This window comes from Chrysochloris asiatica, unplaced genomic scaffold, assembly GCF_000296735.1.
Source record: "Chrysochloris asiatica unplaced genomic scaffold, ChrAsi1.0 scaffold00069, whole genome shotgun sequence".
Lineage (NCBI taxonomy): Eukaryota > Metazoa > Chordata > Mammalia > Afrosoricida > Chrysochloridae > Chrysochloris > Chrysochloris asiatica.
Window position 1 is genome coordinate 870,379 of NW_006408587.1, and position 22,556 is coordinate 892,934.

General features: G+C 35.8%; 1 protein-coding gene across 2 annotated transcripts in view; it reads left to right on the top strand.

Moving 5' to 3' along the window:
* Positions 1 to 11,835, top strand: part of PTBP3 (polypyrimidine tract binding protein 3) — a 124,997-nt gene extending 113,162 nt beyond the window's left edge. The window contains exons 8-14 of one of the 2 annotated variants that reach the window (XM_006864668.1): positions 1,821 to 1,898; positions 4,401 to 4,537; positions 4,743 to 4,776; positions 7,227 to 7,319; positions 8,399 to 8,615; positions 11,298 to 11,375; positions 11,531 to 11,728. In XM_006864668.1, the coding sequence (XP_006864730.1) occupies positions 1,821 to 1,898; positions 4,401 to 4,537; positions 4,743 to 4,776; positions 7,227 to 7,319; positions 8,399 to 8,615; positions 11,298 to 11,375; positions 11,531 to 11,663 (770 nt within the window). In that variant the 3' untranslated portion in view covers positions 11,664 to 11,728. Of the gene's footprint in view, positions 1 to 1,820; positions 1,899 to 4,400; positions 4,538 to 4,742; positions 4,777 to 7,226; positions 7,320 to 8,398; positions 8,616 to 11,297; positions 11,376 to 11,530 lie in introns of both variants that reach the window. The other variant, XM_006864669.1, reaches the window with a different exon arrangement.
* The last annotated feature ends 10,721 nt before the right edge of the window (positions 11,836 to 22,556 follow it).

Sequence of the window (22,556 nt, forward strand, 5' to 3'; positions counted from 1 at the left end):
CTCTGCAGCAGTGAGTTTTTTGGTGGTTGTTGTTGTTTAATATATGTTTAATTATATGAGTCTTCTACATATTCATTTGATAATTATACTCTAAAGAATGTGTCTGAAGAGTGTAAAAATTTAATTGGGAAGCTTTTGGAAAGAGAGGTTGATACGTGGTTTTTCTCATTTTAGAAATTCTGATATTTCTTGTAGACACATTCTATACATATACAGCACAGTCCTAGATACTAAGAAAAAAGGGGGCTTCTGAGTTAATAAGACTTTTAATGTCTAATAGGAGATGCGTATACACATAGCCAGGAGCCCTGGTGCCCTAGGGTGCAGTAGTAAAAGTGCTTAACTGCTAACCAAAAGGTTGGCAGTTCAAACCCAACAGCTCCATGGAATACAAATGGGGCAGTTTGCTTGTGTAAAAAATTGCAGCTTTGGAAAACCTGTGATGGCAGTTCTACTGTGTCCTATTTGGTCTCTGAATTGGAATCTATTCTCTGTAACTGGCTTCGTTAAGTATTGAACACACATATAAACCCCACAATCCACAATGTAGCTAGCTAACCTGAATTTTTTACATAGATAATAGGTCTATAGACAGTGACCAAAGTTTTTCAGAAGTTGAGGATTATATTAAAAGGGCAGGGGAAAAGGTCATGGAGGGCTATTATTATATGTGGATTTCACGTAGAACTATCTTGCCTGAAAATGTGGCCCTAATAATAAAATACTTTCTTCCACCATAGATGACCTTTTTAGGTTGCCAAACAGTATAGGCTGAATACAGTGGGACTTTGAAATTTTTATGGAAAAATTTCATTATCTTTCCATTCCATTTTTCCACAAACTTTCTGAATCCTGCTTATAAAAAATACCAAATCCACTAGCTGCTCTTGGAAACCCTATACAAGGCCACTATGAGCTGTAACTGACTCAAGTGACACATGACTACAACAACATTTAAAATAAATTGTAGCTTAATTACAGAATTTGTGGTAGTCTATTATAAGGAATTTTTAGCTTAGAAATTTGAGCTGTCAAGTCTGTTCCAACTCACATTGACCCTTTGGATCGGACATTGTTTCGTTCTGCTGTGCATGGGGTCGGTCGCTATGAGTCGGTTCCGACTCTATGGCACCTGACAACAACAACAACAAACTTGACATGTACAAACCCAGAAGTATTCTTTTTCTGCTATAACTATGTCTTCCATTGGAGTTCCCTTTCTTGTTGATGTTGATGATACCTAAACACCAGTCTTCTAACAGGAAAGGAAAGATGACCGATATTTGTTTAACATCTACTATACACTGCCCACTGTGCTTTTCAGTCGTGTTATGTCTAGCTGGAATTTTACCTTCTGAGACATTTTCCCTAACCAATCACAGTGAGCCCCCAACTAGTATACTTTCTTCTTAGACTATTTGTAGTACTTTTTTATTTATACCAATATAAATAGCTTGTTACTTATCCTTTTAGTTTATAAGGCTCTTAACGGTAAGCATTTCACCTCATATTTCTTTCATCAACACAGTAAACTATATGCAAAGTAAAATTTAATAAGTATTTGATAATTTATATATCTAACCAAGCCTCTTAATAAGGGCCAGAATCTCAGCCTAATCCAGAACTTTAAAACTGCACATTTGAGCTAAGCTGTACTCTTAAACCCAGCTGAGAAGAGCTGGTCTGTGAAGGTGACAGGGGAAGCTCTGTTGAACAGAATGTCTTTATCAATGATATAATCTCATAAAGCCATGTTGTATTGCTATGATAACTACATTTATTTAAGGTAGTATGTTTACTTTAGCTTCTCTTCCCTATAGGTGCTCCAGGTATAATTTCCTCACCATATGCAGGGGCTGCTGGATTTGGCCCAGCCATTGGATTTCCTCAGGCTACAGGTGACTACTTTAAAATTGAATTTGAAATTATTTTCTTAGTGAAGTTCTACATTTTCTAGGAACTTACAAGGTGAAAATATGTATTTGAAAGATTGACAATAAAAACATTATGTGCATCAACCATAGAAATGGCTCTTTCTTATGATGCACAGCTTCCATGGATTTTACAGGACATTTCTCTCTGGTTCAAGTCTCAGCTCCGTTAATTCCTTCCGTTATATGGTCTGCATCATTTATTGATACAGATAACTGTAGGTTTGACTACATTAAATAGCCTTAGATTTTCTTTTCAACTGTTATATAAAATGTGTAAGCTGCTTTTGTCTTTGCTTATAAGCTATCAGTTCTGTGCTGAGCAGACCTATGTCTTACTTATCTTTGTGTCCTCAATGCATGTGATTGGCACTCAATACATAGTATGCAGTCAGTAAGAAATGGAATACCAAAAAGCTTTTTAAAAAACCTTTTTGTCAGTAGTGAATTCAGTTTATACCATAGAAGGGTCTAATCAGCTTCTTTTCAGGAAAAAGATGTGGCAATCTGCCTCTGTAAAGATTTACAGTTTTAGGAACCCTATGGGGTAGGGAAGTTTAACCCTGGTCTGTAGGGGCACTGTGAATCAAAATCAGCTCTGCAGCAGTGAGTTTTTTGGTGGTTGTTGTTGTTTAATATATGTTTAATTATATGAGTCTTCTACATATTCATTTGATAATTATACTCTAAAGAATGTGTCTGAAGAGTGTAAAAATTTAATTGGGAAGCTTTTGGAAAGAGAGGTTGATACGTGGTTTTTCTCATTTTAGAAATTCTGATATTTCTTGTAGACACATTCTATACATATACAGCACAGTCCTAGATACTAAGAAAAAAGGGGGCTTCTGAGTTAATAAGACTTTTAATGTCTAATAGGAGATGCGTATACACATAGCCAGGAGCCCTGGTGCCCTAGGGTGCAGTAGTAAAAGTGCTTAACTGCTAACCAAAAGGTTGGCAGTTCAAACCCAACAGCTCCATGGAATACAAATGGGGCAGTTTGCTTGTGTAAAAAATTGCAGCTTTGGAAAACCTGTGATGGCAGTTCTACTGTGTCCTATTTGGTCTCTGAATTGGAATCTATTCTCTGTAACTGGCTTCGTTAAGTATTGAACACACATATAAACCCCACAATCCACAATGTAGCTAGCTAACCTGAATTTTTTACATAGATAATAGGTCTATAGACAGTGACCAAAGTTTTTCAGAAGTTGAGGATTATATTAAAAGGGCAGGGGAAAAGGTCATGGAGGGCTATTATTATATGTGGATTTCACGTAGAACTATCTTGCCTGAAAATGTGGCCCTAATAATAAAATACTTTCTTCCACCATAGATGACCTTTTTAGGTTGCCAAACAGTATAGGCTGAATACAGTGGGACTTTGAAATTTTTATGGAAAAATTTCATTATCTTTCCATTCCATTTTTCCACAAACTTTCTGAATCCTGCTTATAAAAAATACCAAATCCACTAGCTGCTCTTGGAAACCCTATACAAGGCCACTATGAGCTGTAACTGACTCAAGTGACACATGACTACAACAACATTTAAAATAAATTGTAGCTTAATTACAGAATTTGTGGTAGTCTATTATAAGGAATTTTTAGCTTAGAAATTTGAGCTGTCAAGTCTGTTCCAACTCACAGTGACCCTATATAGGGTTTCTGGGGAACAGCTAATGGGTTTGAACTGCCGACCTTGTGGTTAGCAGTCTGGTGCTTATCCTACAGTGCCACAGCATGATTCCCAACCACATCTATCGTAGGTGGTAATAATGTTTATATAAAGTGTAAGTTACAAAAATGCTTGTTTCATATAGAACATCATAGTACTACACAGGATACAAGTTTGTGACTTCTGCTGAAGGACTTATTTTCTTAATATATCTGATATTATGGTGGAAGACAAGATCAAAATTTATGTCCACTTTATAAAAATGAACTAGAATATAATTCTGTTTCAAAAAATAAAGAAGGTACTTGTGGTTGATAAATCATCTGAAGAAGTCTGACCTGTAAGATATTTTTAGTTTAGTTACTCTACAAAGTATTATATAAATAATAGAGTATATTATTTATATTTTAATAAGTATATAATTAATATTATAATAAAGTATATTATTTATATAAAGTCCTGGTGTGACACTGTCGGGTAAGCAATGGACTACTAACCCCAGGGTTGGCACTTCAAACTCACCCAGTGCTCCTCAGAAATCCTATACAGGGTTCGCTGTGAGTTGGAATCAACTCATTGGCAACAACAACATGATGTCAACAAATACTTAACTCAGTTTCCAGACAGACTCTGTAAGGCAAGAAACTAGCCATTGATATTCTTATGGCTGCCATGATTAATTTGCCTCAATATTTTTTGCTTTTGTCTTTAATTATTTGCTAAAGTTATGTTAGGTGTTATAGTTCCTTAGATAATTAGCATGTATTTGAAATGCTTTTAATGTTTTGAAAGGTCTTTCAGTCCCTGCTGTTCCTGGAGCTCTTGGTCCTCTTGCAATCACCTCTTCTGTCACTGGACGGATGACCATTCCTGGGGCTGGTGGCATACCAGGAAATTCTGTTCTGCTTGTCACCAATCTCAATCCTGATGTGAGTTAAAAGCACTATATGTAAATAGTCATTCAGAAGGAATGTTTTAAGTGTTTTATTATAACTGTTCACTAATGTATATAAACAGAAGCATATAATATCTGTAGTTTAAACAGAATCACCTGTCCTTGCATTCTAAATAAAACTTGTTTGAAGTTTTTACTTATGATAGACATTTCTGTTTTCTCTTATTGTTTTCAAACAGCTTATCACACCACATGGACTTTTTATCCTATTTGGTAAGTTCAGTTTTGATACTATCCTGAGTTGTGAATTGAGAGTTATCCGTTAATTCAGTGATATTAGTTGATTACCAATCAGTGTTTTTGACACTGCGAATAGAGTGGTGACTTAAGATTTAGGGAGTAATTATAATAAAATTGTATAATAGGGAAAATATAGGTTATAATAAGAGCCTATTACTAACAAAGTACCCAGACCTAATGTAGCAGAATTGGGAAAGACCTACCAATAGAAATGATGGTTAATCTGACTTGTGAAAAACAAGTAAGAGTTAGCCACTTAGAAAGGAAGGTAAATGGGTTTTCATCAAGGTTATAGAGTGCTTTGTAAATCTGCATAAAAGTTTGTTTTGTAACCTAAGAGCAATGGAAAGTTATTGAATAGTTGTAAGTAGCAGTGTGACATAGATTTGTGTTTGGAGATACTATCTCCAAACTTTATAATGGTATTCTTTGTGTACAACAGTTTTTTGGGTTTTTTTTTAGTATGTACTCCTTATTTGTACAAGGAGCTCTGCCTTATTTGTACATGATTAATTATATGGATTGATATATATACAAACACACACACATAATGGCTAGAACTATAGACTTTAAACATACAAACCATTGTGAGGATGGCCCCTGGCTCTAGCAATGATTCATTCTGTCATACATAAGGTCCCTATGGAACTGACTTGATGCGGACCAACAATTAATTATATATGTATTTTACTGTATTCATTATGTATAGCACACTGTGTACACTAATAAATATAACAAATGAGATATCAGTGAAATAAGTAAGATTTAGCATTTAAAAGATTTTATGATAGAGAACCTTTTTCTCATAAACTATTTGGTAAGACAGATGATTTAGTATGTGTCATTATTGTTTGAAATCTTTATGTTTGATTTTGATTTAATATTCAGAGTCTTGACTCTAAATTCACTTAGCTGAAAAGATAACCAAGTATGTCATTATTTTTGTATTAGTAATGAGATTAAGCTTTTCTGTGTAATGCACTAACTTTTGTTATGTACTGTATCTCATTTTACCTGTTAAATCAGTTGGACTTACAAACTGTTGCATTTGGATATTTTTAACAAATGGATTAAAATTGATTGATACTCTTCCTTGTAGAATATTTAAAAGTACAATAGAAAATTGTTCCCAAGTGGTTTGAATGAATGATAGTCTTTTTTTAAAAACAGCTTTTTTGAGGTATAGTTTACAGCCATACAATTCATCTGCTTTAGGTAGACAGCGCAATAAGTTTTAGCAAATTTACAGAAGTTGCAATTATTACCACTGTTCAGTCTGATGCTCATGTGTGGGCAGTATAAAGGTTTTTATTTGTGACATTTTATATAATTTTTCATAAAAATAATGACTGAATGGAATCATTTTCATGTCTCTTCTAGTCTTAGCACATTTCTTTCTAAAAGTAAATTATTTGTCATTTGTTTAAAAACGTCACCCTTACCTCAAAGATCAATTGATTGTGTTTAGTTTTAAAGTGTCTATTTCAGTTTCTTACCATTTCTGAGAAGGACTACCAATTTGGAACATTTGTCTTTGTGTCTAATTCAGTTGCTCTTAGATGTTTGTTCCTGAGATAGATAATCATTTCTCTTGTGTGTGTCTTGAAACTAGTCATAGTTATTCTTCCATTGCATTACTAAGTATGATAATGATTCTACTATATAAAGGTCTTATTTTTATATATATGTTGATCATGTCCTTAGCACGTAAACTACAGTTTATTGTAGTGCACTGAATGCACAAAATGAAAGAGTATGCCCTTCACATGGGAGAACCTCCTGCCTATCATTTCAATGACATAATAAAAGTTAGTAAGAATGTACTTTTTATATTGTTTTATATAAATAAATTAGTATAAGTAAGAATTTCATTATTTTCTTCCTATGAATCAGCCTGCATGTTTTCTGGGATGTGGGGCTCCCTTTGGGGAACAATGAAAAATGAAATACAATAAGATCAGTTAGGAGCCTGTTTTGGTAAACCAGATGTAAGATAGCTTTGATGGTAGTGAGGATGCAAAGAAATGGACAAATGTGAGCAATACTTAGGCCATACGATTAATAGGTGCCGGTGATTGGATGTAAGAGTTAAAGTAAAAAGAGAAGTCAAAAGATGACTTCCGGGTGCGTGACTCAAGCAGCTGTGTGGTTGGTGGTACCGTCTGTTCACAGAGGTTGTGAGCACTGCAAGTGAGGAAATGAATCCATTTGACACGTGGAACATTTGAACATCTAAGTGAACAGGATGAGTTAAAGATGAATAGATCTGGAACTGAGAGTGGTTAAAGAATGGGAGCATGTATATGAAATCCCCCAAGGAGAGTATGTAGTATGAGTACAAAAGCCTTCTTTGAATATATTTAATAAAATAAGTTAAACATTGCATAATCAGGCACTAAAAACTTGTTTTTTTATTTAATTAGGAGTGTATGGCGATGTACATCGAGTGAAGATTATGTTTAATAAGAAAGAAAATGCCTTGGTTCAGATGGCAGATGCAAATCAAGCTCAACTCGGTACTAATAAATGATGATAATGATAATGTTGCATATGTGAATTTTCCTTCAAAATATACAGTTGAATGTTGTTGTTGTTATGTGCTGTGGAGTCGGTTCCGACTCACAGCGACCCTGTTCAGGGTTTCCGAGGCTGTAAATCTTTATGGGAGCAGAACGCCTCATCTTTCTCCCACGGAACTACTGGTAGTTTCGAACTGCTGACCTTGCAGTTCGCAGCCCTATTCGTAACCACTATGCTACCAGAGTTGAATAGATAGTAGGAATATAATTTTACTGAATGGTACCTTTATATGCTGTCTCCATTATTACTTAGACTTGCGTATGTGTAGTGGTTATGAATCGGGCTGCGAACCTCAAGGTCAGCAGTTCTAAACTACCAGCTGTTCCGCGGGAGGAAAATGAGGCTTTCTGCTCCCGTAAAGATTTACAGCCCCGGAAACCCTGTACAGGGTCGCTATGAGTTGGAACCGACTCCACGGCACTTTAACAACAACAACATGTATTTTAAGATTAAAGTATATTTTACTCTTTGACATCTGAAGTTTATCTACTTGAGTATATTGTGGATGTTTAAAACTTTGTAACTTTTTATCATTAAGGTTAGACTAATAAACGCTACTTTTTTTGTTTCGTTTTATTTATTTGTTTTCCTTCCAAATTGCATTTTCTAGATGTAGAAAAAGCTTGGGCACATCTCATGACAGTGCAAGAGAGTGTTGCTTCACCTCACTGTTTCAAGAGCATTTAAAATATTACTACTACTATTTTAAAAATGCATTGCTTGAAATTAAACAAGTAGATTCAGTAGCTGTTTACTGAGCATTCGTGATATTCTAGGTACTCTGCTAAGAGGATAGTTAACTTTTGTTTGGTTGAATTTTTAAAATGTTGTTAGTATAATAAAATCAAGTCATTTACTACATTTCCCATTGTAATCGCCCTTGGATTTTAAAACCATTTTAACCCACAAATGGACAATATAATTATGAGTAAATAAAAAGAAATTTTGATAATTTAGACATCTGTTACTGAGGATCTATCTTAATGCCCAAACTTTCTTTTTTCCTGTGTACTAGCAATGAACCATTTGAGTGGTCAGAGACTTTATGGAAAAGTGCTTCGTGCCACATTGTCCAAACATCAAGCAGTGCAGCTTCCTCGAGAGGGACAAGAAGACCAGGGTCTGACTAAGGATTTCAGCAATAGTCCTTTGCATCGCTTTAAAAAGCCTGGCTCTAAAAACTTCCAGAATATCTTTCCCCCATCAGCCACCCTACATCTTTCCAACATCCCGTATGTACTTTAGTTGTTATTCACTTCAGTAATTAATGTTCTAAAATATAGGCCTTGGGAGAAGTACTAAACACTGTCATTATTTTTGTTTCACAGTTCTTCTAGCGATGAGTTTCTAATAACTAATTAATACTTTTACAAAGGTTATCTCTTCAGTCATGTACTCCCATAGTGAAAGATCTCAGTGTTTGAAAGTTTCTTTCCAAATAGGCAGTTAACAACTACAGGTAACCCCCAACTTACAATGGAATTCTGTTCTAATGATTTCCTTTGTAAGTTAGTTCTGACATACGTTGAGTAACTTTTTTTTTTTTTTTTTTTTTTTAGTTTTTATTATCATTGCTGTTTATTATCAGTATCTTTAAAAATCCAACCTTTTAATGTATGTGAGTGAAAACATTATATGTAGTACATATTGCTAACAGAAAGATATTTTAAAAAATCAGATGTTTTCATCATAACACGAATATATCATATACTATAAGTTGGGACTGCCCTTCTGTTATTAAAATAAGTCTCTACAGAAATACTCCATTGGTACCTACTCTTAAGGAGCCAGTAGAACAAAATGAAATAATTGATGTATCCAAGAATTTGTTTGAAAAGATCGACTTTTTTTTATATCCAAGCTGTAAACCTACATGTCAACTACTTCAAAGGTAAAAATTATTTCCACCTGGCCACTCTACAGGTCTCTTAGCCCGTGTTGGAGTTGACTCGGTCTTTAGTTATTTTCGAACTCAGCAATTACAGCTATGGCCCATCAGCTGTTTTTGTATGATCTCTGAACTGACTTTTATACTTTAAGATGATGTTTCAAAAATCAAAAGGGAGGATAGTTTCTGACATGAGGAAATTAAATGAAGGTCATATTTTGACATCCATAAATAAAATTCTATGGAACATGGCCACTCTCATGTATTTACGTATTATCTGGGACTGCTTTTATGCTACAACAGTGCAGTTAAACAGTTGCAATAGACTGTTTAGCCAACAAAACAGATATTTACTACCAAAACATCTGCCAGTCCTGTCCTAATGCTTGAAATCTTTGACCTACAAAAATTGCATATTTTGTATAGTTCATATGAATACATGAAGCTGTGCTACACTTCGGAAAGGAGAGGCAAAAGGTGTAGGTGTGTGTAAAAATTAAAGGCTGAGGGAAGGGAAAAGAGATAATTTCTGAAATACTCAGATTCAAAATGGGAGCTGAATAGGAATAAAAATAATTGCTCAATTACCACAATTAAAAAGAAAAACTGTTCCATAAAAAATAATTATTTCTAGTTAAGCTATGTGGAGGAAACTTGAATCTGAGCGAGACAATGAAGCAAACCTCGTAACTGCTAGGAAACCTGGAGGAAGACACTGAAGAGGGAAATAAGAATTAACATGGATTTAGAAATTTAGCAGTTCATCATTAGAAATGAAAATGTATGGGAATCATATTTAGAAACTGAGGCAGGCTTCTGTCTTTGTTAGCTTCTTAAAGACAATGCATTATGCAGGACCTTGTCTCCAGATACAGTTGCAGTCTGTGTAAGATCTGTAATTAAAAGAGGAAAAGGACATAATTTGAGCCATCAATCAAGGTCTTGGTACTTTGTGAGTTCTTTACATATGTTACCTCATTTAATCCACATAGTAAACTTTTGAAGTGGCATATCAAGTGAGTGAGAAATAGACTGTGAACTCAGCTATGTCTCCTTGCAAAGCCAGTTACTATTCTCCTACACCATCCTAGCTGTCAGTCACAAGAAGATGAAGAATCTACATTTAGTCAGTGACTCATTAGCCAGTTGGACACTCTCTTAGTTATCTGCTGTTAAATACTAGATTATCCCAGTACTTGGCAGCCTTCATCATCTTATATTGTTGCTGTGAGTGGCTTAACCTGGTTGGTTTTGTATGAGAGTCTCATAAGGTTGTGGTTAAGATGTTAAATAGCTCCAGTCAGCTGAAACCTTGACTAGGGCTAGAGGCTCCATTTCCATGGTGGTTCACTCATGGACCTAATTGTTGACAGAAGGTCTCAGTTCTTATCACAACGACCTCACCATTCAGCTGCTTGAGTAGCCTTGTGAAACGGCAGCTGATTTCTTCCAAGAGAAGGCAATGTAGATGGCGCAGTGTCTCTATGACCTAGCTTCAGAAGTCACACACTGTGAGTTTTGCAATATTCTAATAATTACGGCAGGGATCCCTGTTCAGTATGGGAGGGGACAATCAAAGGGTGTGACTATTAAGAGGCAAGAATAATTGTATACTATCTTAGAGTCTAACTATCACATCTACCTCTTGAGAATACTCTAAAAGCAGTTGAAAATGTGTCACTCTGCACCCTAGCAGACTCATCAGAACCAGGAAAGCATTAGTTACTGAAGCCCAGGACATGGCTAATAATCCTTTGTAAGAATAAGTAACAGAAACAGTTGTTTTGCCTTTTATATACTTGTCCATGTCTTCTGCTAAGATTTGAAACAAAAATTTCATTGTATGAGGGTCATATACATGTCAGCCTTGGGACACTTCTCAGAAAAATCATGTCTTTATTGTATGACTTAATTATTCTCTGTTTCAAATGTAAGGTACTCTAGGCTGATGACCACCTGAGTTCATCTTTCTTTTGAGATTTAGAACTAAGATGGTTGACTTTACCAGTCTGTGATGTTTCCACAGCCCTTCTGTCACAGTGGATGATCTGAAGAACCTTTTCACAGAAGCTGGATGTTCAGTGAAGGCTTTTAAATTTTTTCAGTAAGTCCTTTCAAGAAATATATGTAGTGTTACTTAATATAGTGTACAAAATTTTTAAGTAATTCACTGAAGTTTTCTGGATAGACGGTTGGACAAGGAGGTTGGGAAACATAATTAACTCTGGGTATTTTTTATACTTCTTTTGTCATTTTCAGGAAAGACCGCAAAATGGCACTCATTCAATTGGGATCCGTGGAAGAAGCAATCCAGGCCCTCATTGAACTTCATAACCATGACCTTGGAGAAAATCACCACCTCAGAGTTTCCTTCTCAAAATCTACCATCTGACTTTTCTGTGAATTTTTCTTCTAAGACTGGACCATAATTTCAGTAAAGCCTTCAGACATAGGCTGAAACAGCTCAAGACCAATCTGCCTCTTTCACAAAAATAACTGAAAACTCTTGCTGAGTTTTGATATTCAAGTATATTTAAAAAAAAAAATCAAAGGATGTTCTTTTTCCCCCTTTAGTATGTGAGTGATTAAAGGTTTCTTTGGAAATAACCTTCAGGAAAATTTTTTTCAATAATTTAATCCCTATATTAAATTTCTAAACTCCTTTGTACTTTGAAAATTTAAACTTACGGCGCTTTTAAATTACTTGATATATGTAATTTAAATTACTTATGATCAAGTTTTTAACTTTATGATTCAGAAATTTGATCCCTGTAGAAAACGATGTTCATTTATAAATTATTGCTATATATTGATTATTTGTTATACATAGACAATTTGAGTTCTGTTGGAAGAAAAATTTGTAAGCTTACATGTTTTCTTTCGTTTCTTTTTCCACTGGCTGACACTCCTTTGAATCATGCATATCTTTAACTTTTTAAGATTATTTGGAGAAATGAGGTATCTCCACTGTCCCCAGGATCTATTAAGGTTTCAGAATAATTGATAATTTTATTAGGAAAAATAATGATTTAAATTTCAGAATGACACTTATTTGTCAAGTAATATAAAATGATCTTGGAAATCTTAAAAGGAAAAGTAATCTTACTTATAAACTACTTTTTTACAGTTGTTTTCAGAAAAAAAAAGTTTACAGTCTTAAGGAAAATATTCAGGTCTATCATATGGTTTGACAGATTTTTTAAAAGTTATTTTTGGTAAGGTCTTCTTTTAGAAAAAAAAAAATCTCAAGGGTTTTTGTACCACTATAATCTCTAATACTTATTCAGAATTACTGTGTATTTACTTAATTTCTTATTATGTGCCTTATTATGTGCTTATGATATAATAGGTTAGAGTTTTATCTAAATATCTTAAAAGCTGTATTGTGGGCTTGTTGAGTATTTTTGTTTTGTTTTTATTTCCTTGTTTTGGTAAGGATTTTAAAGATTCTTTTTCATTGCAGTTTTAAATAATTTTCAATAACTAATAGTTTTTACTCAAATTTTTTGGTGCTTTGGTGCAGACATGGGGTTGGGGAGGGTAAAAGGTTTTCAGAATAACTCAGTGCACACCTGTAGGCCTCTTCACATTGTACCTGATAGCAGTCATTGCCAGTTAGAGCATAGCAGTTTGAGCTGTAAAATGTAAATTTATGAATCTTGTCTAATCTCTGTCATCCATCAGAATTTGTCTCAGGATTACTTGGCTTTTCTCAGTACTCACATGAAAACTTGCTTTTCTTTGTTAATGTAACTGCATTACTGAGGACCAACAAATTTAGAGTATTGAGAAGGTGAGGTGGATGCTCCCCTACTCTTCCTCTCCTTTCTCTGGTTGGATGTAAGAGTGCATTGTAATTAGGAAAATGAATAATGTAAGATTGTTTCCTTTTAATAAGAAACTTTGCTTTTCTTAATTATTCTTCAAAGTTTGATCTGATGTTGTAAAAGCATAATTTGTCAAAAGAATCATTTTTATCCACACTCTTTACACTTTTCAGTTTCTCAGAGTGGCTCATCTCAACTTTTAAAAGAATATCTCAACCTCTCTGTTACATTCCAGCAATTATTTTGAACACAGGGAGGTTCTTAGAAGAGAAATGCTACACAATATGGAGACTGAAAGAGAGATTTGTAAGTTGTTGAAAGCAGAATTTACCCAATACCTAGCAACAGTTAATTGGAAGGGGCACACTAAGAGGGAGACCTTTCACATAGATCAATTTAGTATGGCTGAATAGATAAGTATAGTTGTTTATCTAGTTGGGTGTTTTGTTTTCACGTATATCATTTTATCTAATACTGAGTAAGGGGAGGGAAAAAAACACAAATTTCTCTGACAAATCCTCCAAAATTTGCTTCTTTTTCCCCCTCATACACAGCACTATTATAATTTTCAGTGATGTGTTGAATTGAACTATTTCACTTGCTTTAGGTTAGAAATTACTATGTAATTTATTAAGTCATAATTCTTAAAACATTCAGTATATGAATAGCAAAAGTTACTGATAGCAAAAGGGAGATTATAGTAGTGTTGAATGTAATCTTTGAAGCAGGGACTGGCCTTTAAACCTGAGAGAACATTTGAATTCTTTTCAGGGATTTGTGTATGTATATAAATAGATGTTTATATATACATACACTCTTCTAATATTGTACATACCCATTGCATACATTTTAATTTATTGACAAAGAAAATTAATCAAATTAAGATTTGGAAAAGTGGGATATTCTTGTTTAAAAATAGGGTGTTTGAAACATCAATTTGTGTCTAAAATTAGCTGTAGCACATGGAAGTCCATATTTGGCTGTTTGCTGTTTGAATTATAGAGGTCTATAGTCTTTGTGTTGGCATGGTTTCTGTAAAAAGGGTTTTAAAAAATCAGGGTGGTGGAAAAACTAGATCCTTGTATTTCTGTCTTGGCATGCATTTATTCCATATCTTCTGAGCAATGTTTTTTCGCTGTTGTTCTGTCATAGTATCCTATTTTTAAGTTCATTTACTTTATTTTAAGGAGTATTAACACTTTTGGAGGTGTCTTGACTTTACACAAAATATATATATTCAGGACTTTAAAAAATAGCAGTACACATTTAAAAGTAGCAATTTATGCCAGAAAGTTTTACTTTGAGGTTTGAATAACTTGCATAGCAGTACAGTGTGATTTTTTTTTTTTTTTTTGGTAAAATACAAATAGAAGAATAACCAGTATCTTACCTGATAACCTCACTGGAGAGTCAAGTTACCTAATAGCTCTTAGAAAATACTATAATATTTTGGCTAAGATTGAAAATTGTGATTAGTTACGTAGAGTGATAGTTGAGATTTTGTTGAGAGTTGTAGATCTCAGAGATTTTAGAGGTACGATTTATGCTTGTCTGATTCCCAGTTCCAGTGTGGCACTGGGGGGCCACAAAGTCAGTTTAAACTAAAAGGCCCGTGGTTAGGAAACCTTAACGCTATAGGGTTGCTATGAGTCCGAACCGACCGGACAGCACTTAACAACAAATTCCTTATCTGGAGTTCTGGTGTGCACTGTAGGATAAGCACTTGACTGCTAACCACAAGGTTGGTGATTCAAACCCACCAACAGCTCCTTGGAAACCCTATGTCCTTATGAGTCAATGGCACTTAACAACAGCAATTCTTTATTTGGGAGCAAAGCTTTCTTTGACTCTATTTAGGAAGGATAGTGATCAAGTTGAGTATAGATTCTGTTGTTTCAAATGATTAGAAGTAGCTCTAATAAATAGTCTCTGTGAGTTTCACATAAACTTTTCAAAGCGTCCCTTTCAGTAGGCAGCAGTGTTTATACATTGAGTATATTATCTCACAGTTTCTCTTCTATTCTTTCTAAATTTTGAATGAAATAATGATGAACTTAGAAGTACAGTTTTTTTCACCCCCTCTAATAGTCTCTTAGGAGTCCTGGTATGGCGCTGTGGGTTAATGCACCAGACTGCAAAGCCGTTTGATGAACTGCAAGGTCGGTGGTTCAAGCTCACCAGCTTCTCCTTGGAAACCCTATATAGGGTCGCTTTGGGTTGGAATCGACTCGACGGCACTTAACAACAATGGTCTCTTAAAATCTCTGAGTTTCCCAGACTGTCAGCCTATCTAATGTGTACTGCTATTTTTAATATCAAGAAGAGACCGCATGACTATACATAAAAACATTATTCTTGGCCTTTCCTTTGTCTGTTATTTCATAGAATGAAACTGCCAGATTTAAAAAATATTCTACTATTGTGCTAAAAGAAATACCATTCAGATTGCACAGTTTTTCCTTTAAAGAAAATTTAACTCAGCTGTGTTTTAAAAGAGCTGTGTTATTATATACAAGACTATTTGCAGTCTTTTTTCAGAGCAAATTGTAACAACTAGTTGTTAACGGTTTAAAATTACAGAAAATAACTAAAATATTAATTTTGGGGTTTTGTAAAGGGAGAACAACTAAACAGGACCAAAGTTGATGTGCCTTCTACGGTAGTCTTAATTGCCTTTTTGTTCCTACTTCAGACTAAGGTAGTGTCAGTATTCTGGTTTTCAGGAAATAGGGACTATATCATTTTAAAAGAATGTTGTTCCACAGACTATTCACTCAAGCATAGAATTGTAACTGTATAATTGAGGTCTCAGTTATGCCTTTGCCTTTGTCAAGTAATTTTCATTATATAATGTGTAGGTATCCAAGAACAGAGCTGATTAAATCTTTGTGGCATTCATCTTAGTTTTGTAACCTGAGGCCTATGTTCCAGAGAACAGGGATATTTGTCTGGTCCAGTGACCTTGGTGATAACAGTTGTGATTGAAAGCTGCTTATGGCAAGCTTCAGTCAGCACAGATTTTGTTGGTGTACTATTTTCTGTTCTTATTTCTATGTAGTCAGTGTAAACACATTTAATAACTATTTTTGGGGTGTCATTTGATAAAAACATATTCTGATCTGTTGGTGTTTTTGTTGTTGTTTTTTTTCCTTTTCTTACCATTATTACCCAGATCTCTTAACATTCCATCCCACATCCCAAAATACTAATTATAAAGATTGCTGACCAAGCAGAGTTTTTCCATCAAAATGTCACCTCATTGCTCTGACCAAAGACTGTCTGTTCTGGTTTTAACTCCACTCTGTGAAGCATTTTTTTCCAAGCTCCTTTCTGAAAGAAGACCCAGTGCAAAGCGGCCTTTACTTTCTAGTCCCTATTGGTGAATAGACTACTTCAAGAAAATGGGAGTTTATTATGGATTAGGATGACAAGGGTTTAATGGGCATTTTCAGTACTGTATTCCAGAAAAATATAGCACAGCTAGGAGCCTCTGACATTGTCGTGTGTTTTACATGATTTGTTCATAAAATTCCCTTTTTCAGTTTGTAAGAATGTCCATCTAATAGAAGAAAATGCTGTAAATATTTGTAACAACATTTTTTTTTAAGCAGGCCAAAAAAGAAAAAAAGGTTTTTGGGAACAAGTTAACATATAAAGTGGTTTTATATAAACATCAATTGTCTTGTATATTTTGATAAACAGCAGTACCAGTTTTCATTTGTAACAGTTTGTGGCATCGGAAGAAAAGGATTCTGTGATTGTTGATATGAATTATGTTATAAATGCAAAGAGAAGATGAAATATTAAAAAACATATTTTCTAAATACGTAGTGCATGGTTAATTCAAGCTTCTGTACACTACAGTATATTCCCTTTCCTTTCAGTTTGTATAATTGGTGACTATTACTGGGTATCTCTAATCTCTTTTCCTAACTATAGCATTGTAGCATGCCTTTTAATAAATGTCATGACATCTGTACTCTCTTAAAATTTTTCTGTGTTCTCGTCTGTACTTGGGTTTTCTCTTGTCTTACCTGTAATTCTAATGATGTTGTACTTTCTATTTCTCCATAGCCATCCATCTAAACTTATCTTGGTTGGAGGCTAGCAAGCACATAATCAAACAGCTTACAACTCAACCCCGCCACTACTAACTGCTTATCTTAGGGAACAGTTGTCACTTTGTGGCGCTAAGTGCTTTCCTAACTTTTGTATAATGTTGCTTCTGAAGCACACCTGCTGGTCTCTTGTTGATGTTCTTTTGTGCTCTCTCTCTCTCTCATACATATACACACCACACAGCACCAAACTACTAGAGTTTGGGTAACTCTTTTCAGCTAAATTCAGTTTTTGACTTCCCAATCGAGTATCAAATAATTTAAGAAATGAAGTGTAATTTTGACAGCCAAATCAAGTTTGTGTCCATTTTACCTAACAGACAATACAGTTGCCAGCTGATTGTATATTGCTAAGAAAATTAGACAAATGGTTAACTTCTGGGTGGTTTGAAGACTTGTTGGGTTGCAGGCATCTAAACAGTTGTATTTATTGTAATCTTTTAAGATCTCCTGAAAGTCGGAATGTTTTGAATGGAATTGAAAATTAGATCTTTGCTGGTTTACCTGTGTCTCCATAAATAGACCCTCTATTTTACGTAAGAGGTGTTTTAATAAGGAAAAGATAAAATAACCTTGTGTGACTAAATGAAACTTTATAAACTTGGTCGGCCATGAGATGCTAACTTATTCAGCAGAGGGCTTGTAACCAATATTAAAAGGTATCGGTTCATAAAATTTTGAGCATAAATGGACCAGAGAGATTACCTAGAACAATTTGCATTTTTCACACACACAAAAGGCACAAAGCAGGAAGGATAACCACTGCACCAGCAAAGTTGCTTTGAACCTCAAGGCTAGTGATTCAAACCCACTAAATGCTCCTTGGAAACCCTATGCAGGGTCACTGTGAGTCTGAATCAACTCAACGGCACTTGGTTAAGGCCATGTGGCCAGTTGATTGCAGAGCTGAACTATAACCCAGATTGTTGTTAAGTACTGTCAAGTCAGTTCCAACCCATAGCGACCTGGTTTAGTTAGGGTTTGCGAGGAGCAGCTGGTGAGCTTGAACTGCCAATCCTGTGGCTCAAACCAACTTTGCAGTCCAGCGTATTAACCCGTAGTACCACACCAGGACTCCCAGAACCCATATGGTCTTGACTTTATCTAGTCTTCTCAATTACTCCAGATGTTGCAGTTCTGTACTGCCAATTGCTGCTAGGTTTATGATCTTGAAGGTCCATACTGGGAATTGGGGTGGTTATATATTCTGAAAACTGTCATATAGTTAAATAAAGCAATGACAGTTTTTGACAACAAATGTATTCTGATCTTTTAACAGTAGCATTTTGACATCTACCTATTATAGCAGTATGTACCCTGCATGTACCAGATTTCATAGCCTGCATCTTATGTAGTGTGGAAGGCAGAGCATTTTCAAAGTCAAGTCTGCTCTTGCTCGTTTTATAAGTCAGCTTAGCAGACACACATGAAATTGAGAGGGTAAGTCAAAAAAGTATTGCTATAAAATGATAGAAACATTTTAAAAAATATCAAAATGTGAGGCTATTGTTTCTCTACGTCCTCTCCATTTCGGTGTATAAACTTTCTATCTCTCTAACCCTTCTCTGAAGAAATCTGTACTCTTCTATTTACACCAGGTCAAAACGCAGTTTGGGCATCCTTGAGGAACTCAAATTTTCTTCCTTTTCATGTCCTTAGAATTTAAGGAGGAAAAAGAAATCTAGAGGGGCAAGATCAGGCTTGTGAGGTGAACACGGTAAGGTTTCCCAACAAAGTTCTCATAGGACAGTCCTTGCTACCCTTGAAGGATGAGCAGGTGCATTGTCATGTTGGGGAAAATTCCTTGATGTAAACTTTACTAGCCTTTTCTCACCAGTGCAATTTTCAGTTTTTATCAAAGTTTTTCCTAATAAGCCCTTATGGTCATCCTGTGGCCTAAAGAAAAATCTACCAAGATTACCCTTTTGGTATCCTAAACTTCTGAGCTCTCCAAAGACATGATCATGCTGACCTATCTGCTTTGAATTGAACTAGACCAGCAGATACCTTCAGAAATCACAGTTCTGAGTGACCATTTTGTTTTTGAAGGTACCCTAATGAGACTAAGACAATTAACTACTGAGCGAGCTTGTCTGCAGCCATCCACTAATCAGAGAGATATGCTTAACTATGTTTTATTGGGAAGAAACCAGTTCATGGATCAGCTGGAGCCTTTGTAACAATATTTACTTAACCTTGTGTAATAATATTCAATGTCAGATCATGCCCTTTGTGGCAAACGTTACTTACCCCTAAACTCCCCAGTGTGAATTTATAAAACTTTTCTTACATAGTAGAGTCACTACTATAGTCACTGTAACCTTTCTTGAACCTTTTTCTGGCAACGTGTAAATATCAGTAAGGAAGAGTTCCCAAGGAAATTTTGGTCTACCGCTGACAAAAGAAAATGTCTGAATTTATTCTGCAGCTAGACCAGATGATACTGGAATTTGTTTCTTGTGGAAACTAATCCTTGCTGTTTAGAGCATGATCATGATGAGAAACACTTTTAAAAAATCATTTTGTTATGAATGCTTAAAGGAACAGCAAGGTTTCTATTTGAAACTTTACATTTAAGATTTATGTTTTCACAGCTACATGTTATTTTTTAGCTACATATTTTTGAACACTGAATTATGAATTTGTGTATTTTAAAAAAAGTTGACCTCAGAGTAAGGCAAGAGTATCTAAATTTAGAATATTTGGCCACCAACAAACTTCAGTATGGACTAGAAGTGTGTAAAAATTTGGCATTTAGCTGTTTCACAGAAACAGAAAAATACATCTAGTTATATTTTGTTATTAGTTGCAGTTGAGTAGATCCTAACTCACACCATAGGGTTTTTAAGGTGGTGGGTGACCTTTTAGAAGTAACAGCCAGGCATGTGTTTCGGTGTACCTCTGGGTGGGTTTGAACTGCCAGCCTCTTGGTTAACAGTCAAGTGATTAATGATTCGTACCCCCCAGGCCTGAATTGTTTTCTGCCTCCTCTCTAATTCCTGATTGCCCTCATGACCTGCAGTTCTTAGGCTTCCTGGCAGAGATTATAAAATTGACACCTAGCCAGTCTTCCTCCTTTTCTTCTTTCCCTCATATGTCCAGGTTTCATCCCCTCGTGCCTCTTCAGAAATCTTGTTCTCTCCATTGTCTGTTCTTTCCTGCTGCTTCCACCTTTTCTGCTTTGCTAGATTTTCCCATCTACCTTTTAAACATGCCCAAGGCTCTCCTGAAACAAAGAATATGTCAAATGCTCCTTTGCCTAAATTTTGGTGTCCCATCTACCCCTTTACAGCCAAACTTCAAAGAGAATTATCTTTTGCTTCTTCATCTTCCCACATTCAGCAAACCCTCTCCTTCCTGCCATATTTTTTTTCCAACAGCATAGCCAGGTGCAATGGAGTCAGTTACTACTTGAGGTGACCCCCTGTGCAGCAGAGTAGACTTTTGCTCCATAGGGTTCTCAATGGTTGATTGTGTTACAAGTAGATCACCAGACCTTTCTTCCAAAGCCTGTGAGTAGACTCTTAACTTCCAAGCTTTTGGGTAGCAGACATTAACCATTTGCACTACTATTCCATTTGTCACATAGCAACTCAAAATCAGAATGGGTTTTATTGTGAAGTGCCATCGTGTTGATTTCAACTTATGGGCACCCTCTATAGGAATCCAAGGAACGTCTGGTGAGTTTGAACCACTTACCTTGTGGTCCAGTGCTCGTAACACCACACCAGGACCTAGACTCACCTTTAAACAGAAAACACTTTGTGTTTGCAATAGTAATTGTAGCACAGACAGCCCCAAACATGCAACATAAATAGTCATAAATGCTGTTGAATCAATTCCGACTCATAGGGACCCTGTATAGGGCTTCTGAGGAACAGCTAGTGGAATTGAACTGCCGATCTTGTGGCTTGCAGTCCAGTGCTGCTCCTACAGCACTACACCAGGATAAACTGGGAAATAATTCTTTCTTTGAAGATTGTGGACTGAGCCTTTTTGCATCAGTGGCAGTAACGTCTCCAGGATGTATTTGTTATTGTTAAGTGCCATCAAGTTGATTCCAACCCATAGTATATCCAAGGAGCGGCTGGTGAGCTTGAACCACCAACCTTGCAGTTCAAGCAACTGTGGTCTGACGCATTAGCCCACAGCGCCACACCAGGACTCCCTTGATCTTATCAAAGACGTTACCTCTCCAAGTTCTCTCTGACTGCCAGCTGACCTTTTCTCAGTGGGAATATCCTTGTGTTTTCCTTCTCATTTGTGACTAAGAAGGAATGCCATCACCCACAGTTTTCTTTTCTTCTGATTACCAGCCACTATATAAACAACATAACAGCAATATGTGTTTGAGTTTCCAAAGCTTGTCAGACCTATTTAAAAGGAAGTGATTGTTTAAGGAATAGCAGAGAGAGAACTTGGAGAAGTAACGTCTTTGATGAGATCAAGGTAACTGTATCCCAAATACCTTCAGATTATTAAGAATTTGAGGATAAATCCTGCCACTCAATGCAGGAAACTATTAGGCGTGTATTTTTTCAGTACATGCTTAAATACTCTAAGGTCCAGTGGTCATGTATGAAGTAGAATAAGATAAAGCTCATATATCACGGTTCAACAGGCATTTAAGCATTGTAAGAGAGGTCTTTATAAAATACCAGAGAAGCACAGTAGAAGAAAAAGAAGCAACAGTTTTTTCAGTATTTTTTTTTTTGGAAGGCACGCTAACGAGACCTAAGACGTGTATCACTTACCTGCAATCCTGTCCCATCCTCACAATTGTTGCTATGTTTGAACCCACATATATAGCCCTGGTGTGGAGCTGTGGGTTAACATGTTGGACAGCAAAGTCAGTTTGAACCGAAAGGTCAGCAGATCAGGTTCAGCAGCCACTCCTCGGAAACACTATATAGGGCCGCTATGGGTTCAGATCAACTCAGCAGCACTTAAAAACAACAACATCTAATCATTTATGCCCAAAACTGAACTCAGGAAAACAAAAAGATGGTGGATCAGGTAGAAGTGCAGTGAGGAGCTCCATCAGCAACAACAGAATACCAGACCAAGCAGGCTCAGGGGATGGTCCCAGAACTGTGATCAACATATAAAGGAATATTTAGAAGGTTGGAAGGCTTACAGCCAGGGGAATTTGTAGCAGAAGCAAGAACTCCATTGCTTTCTAATCCAAGATGCTCAGCTGCCCTGGAGCACCCATCTTGGGTGAGAACAAGTGCAGGAAGGATCAGAGCAGCCACAGACACCTGACAGAACTGCAAAGATAAAGGTGTGGACACGCTTCTCTTTTGGTAGCTGTTCATTGGTCCCTTGCTGTCTGTGCAC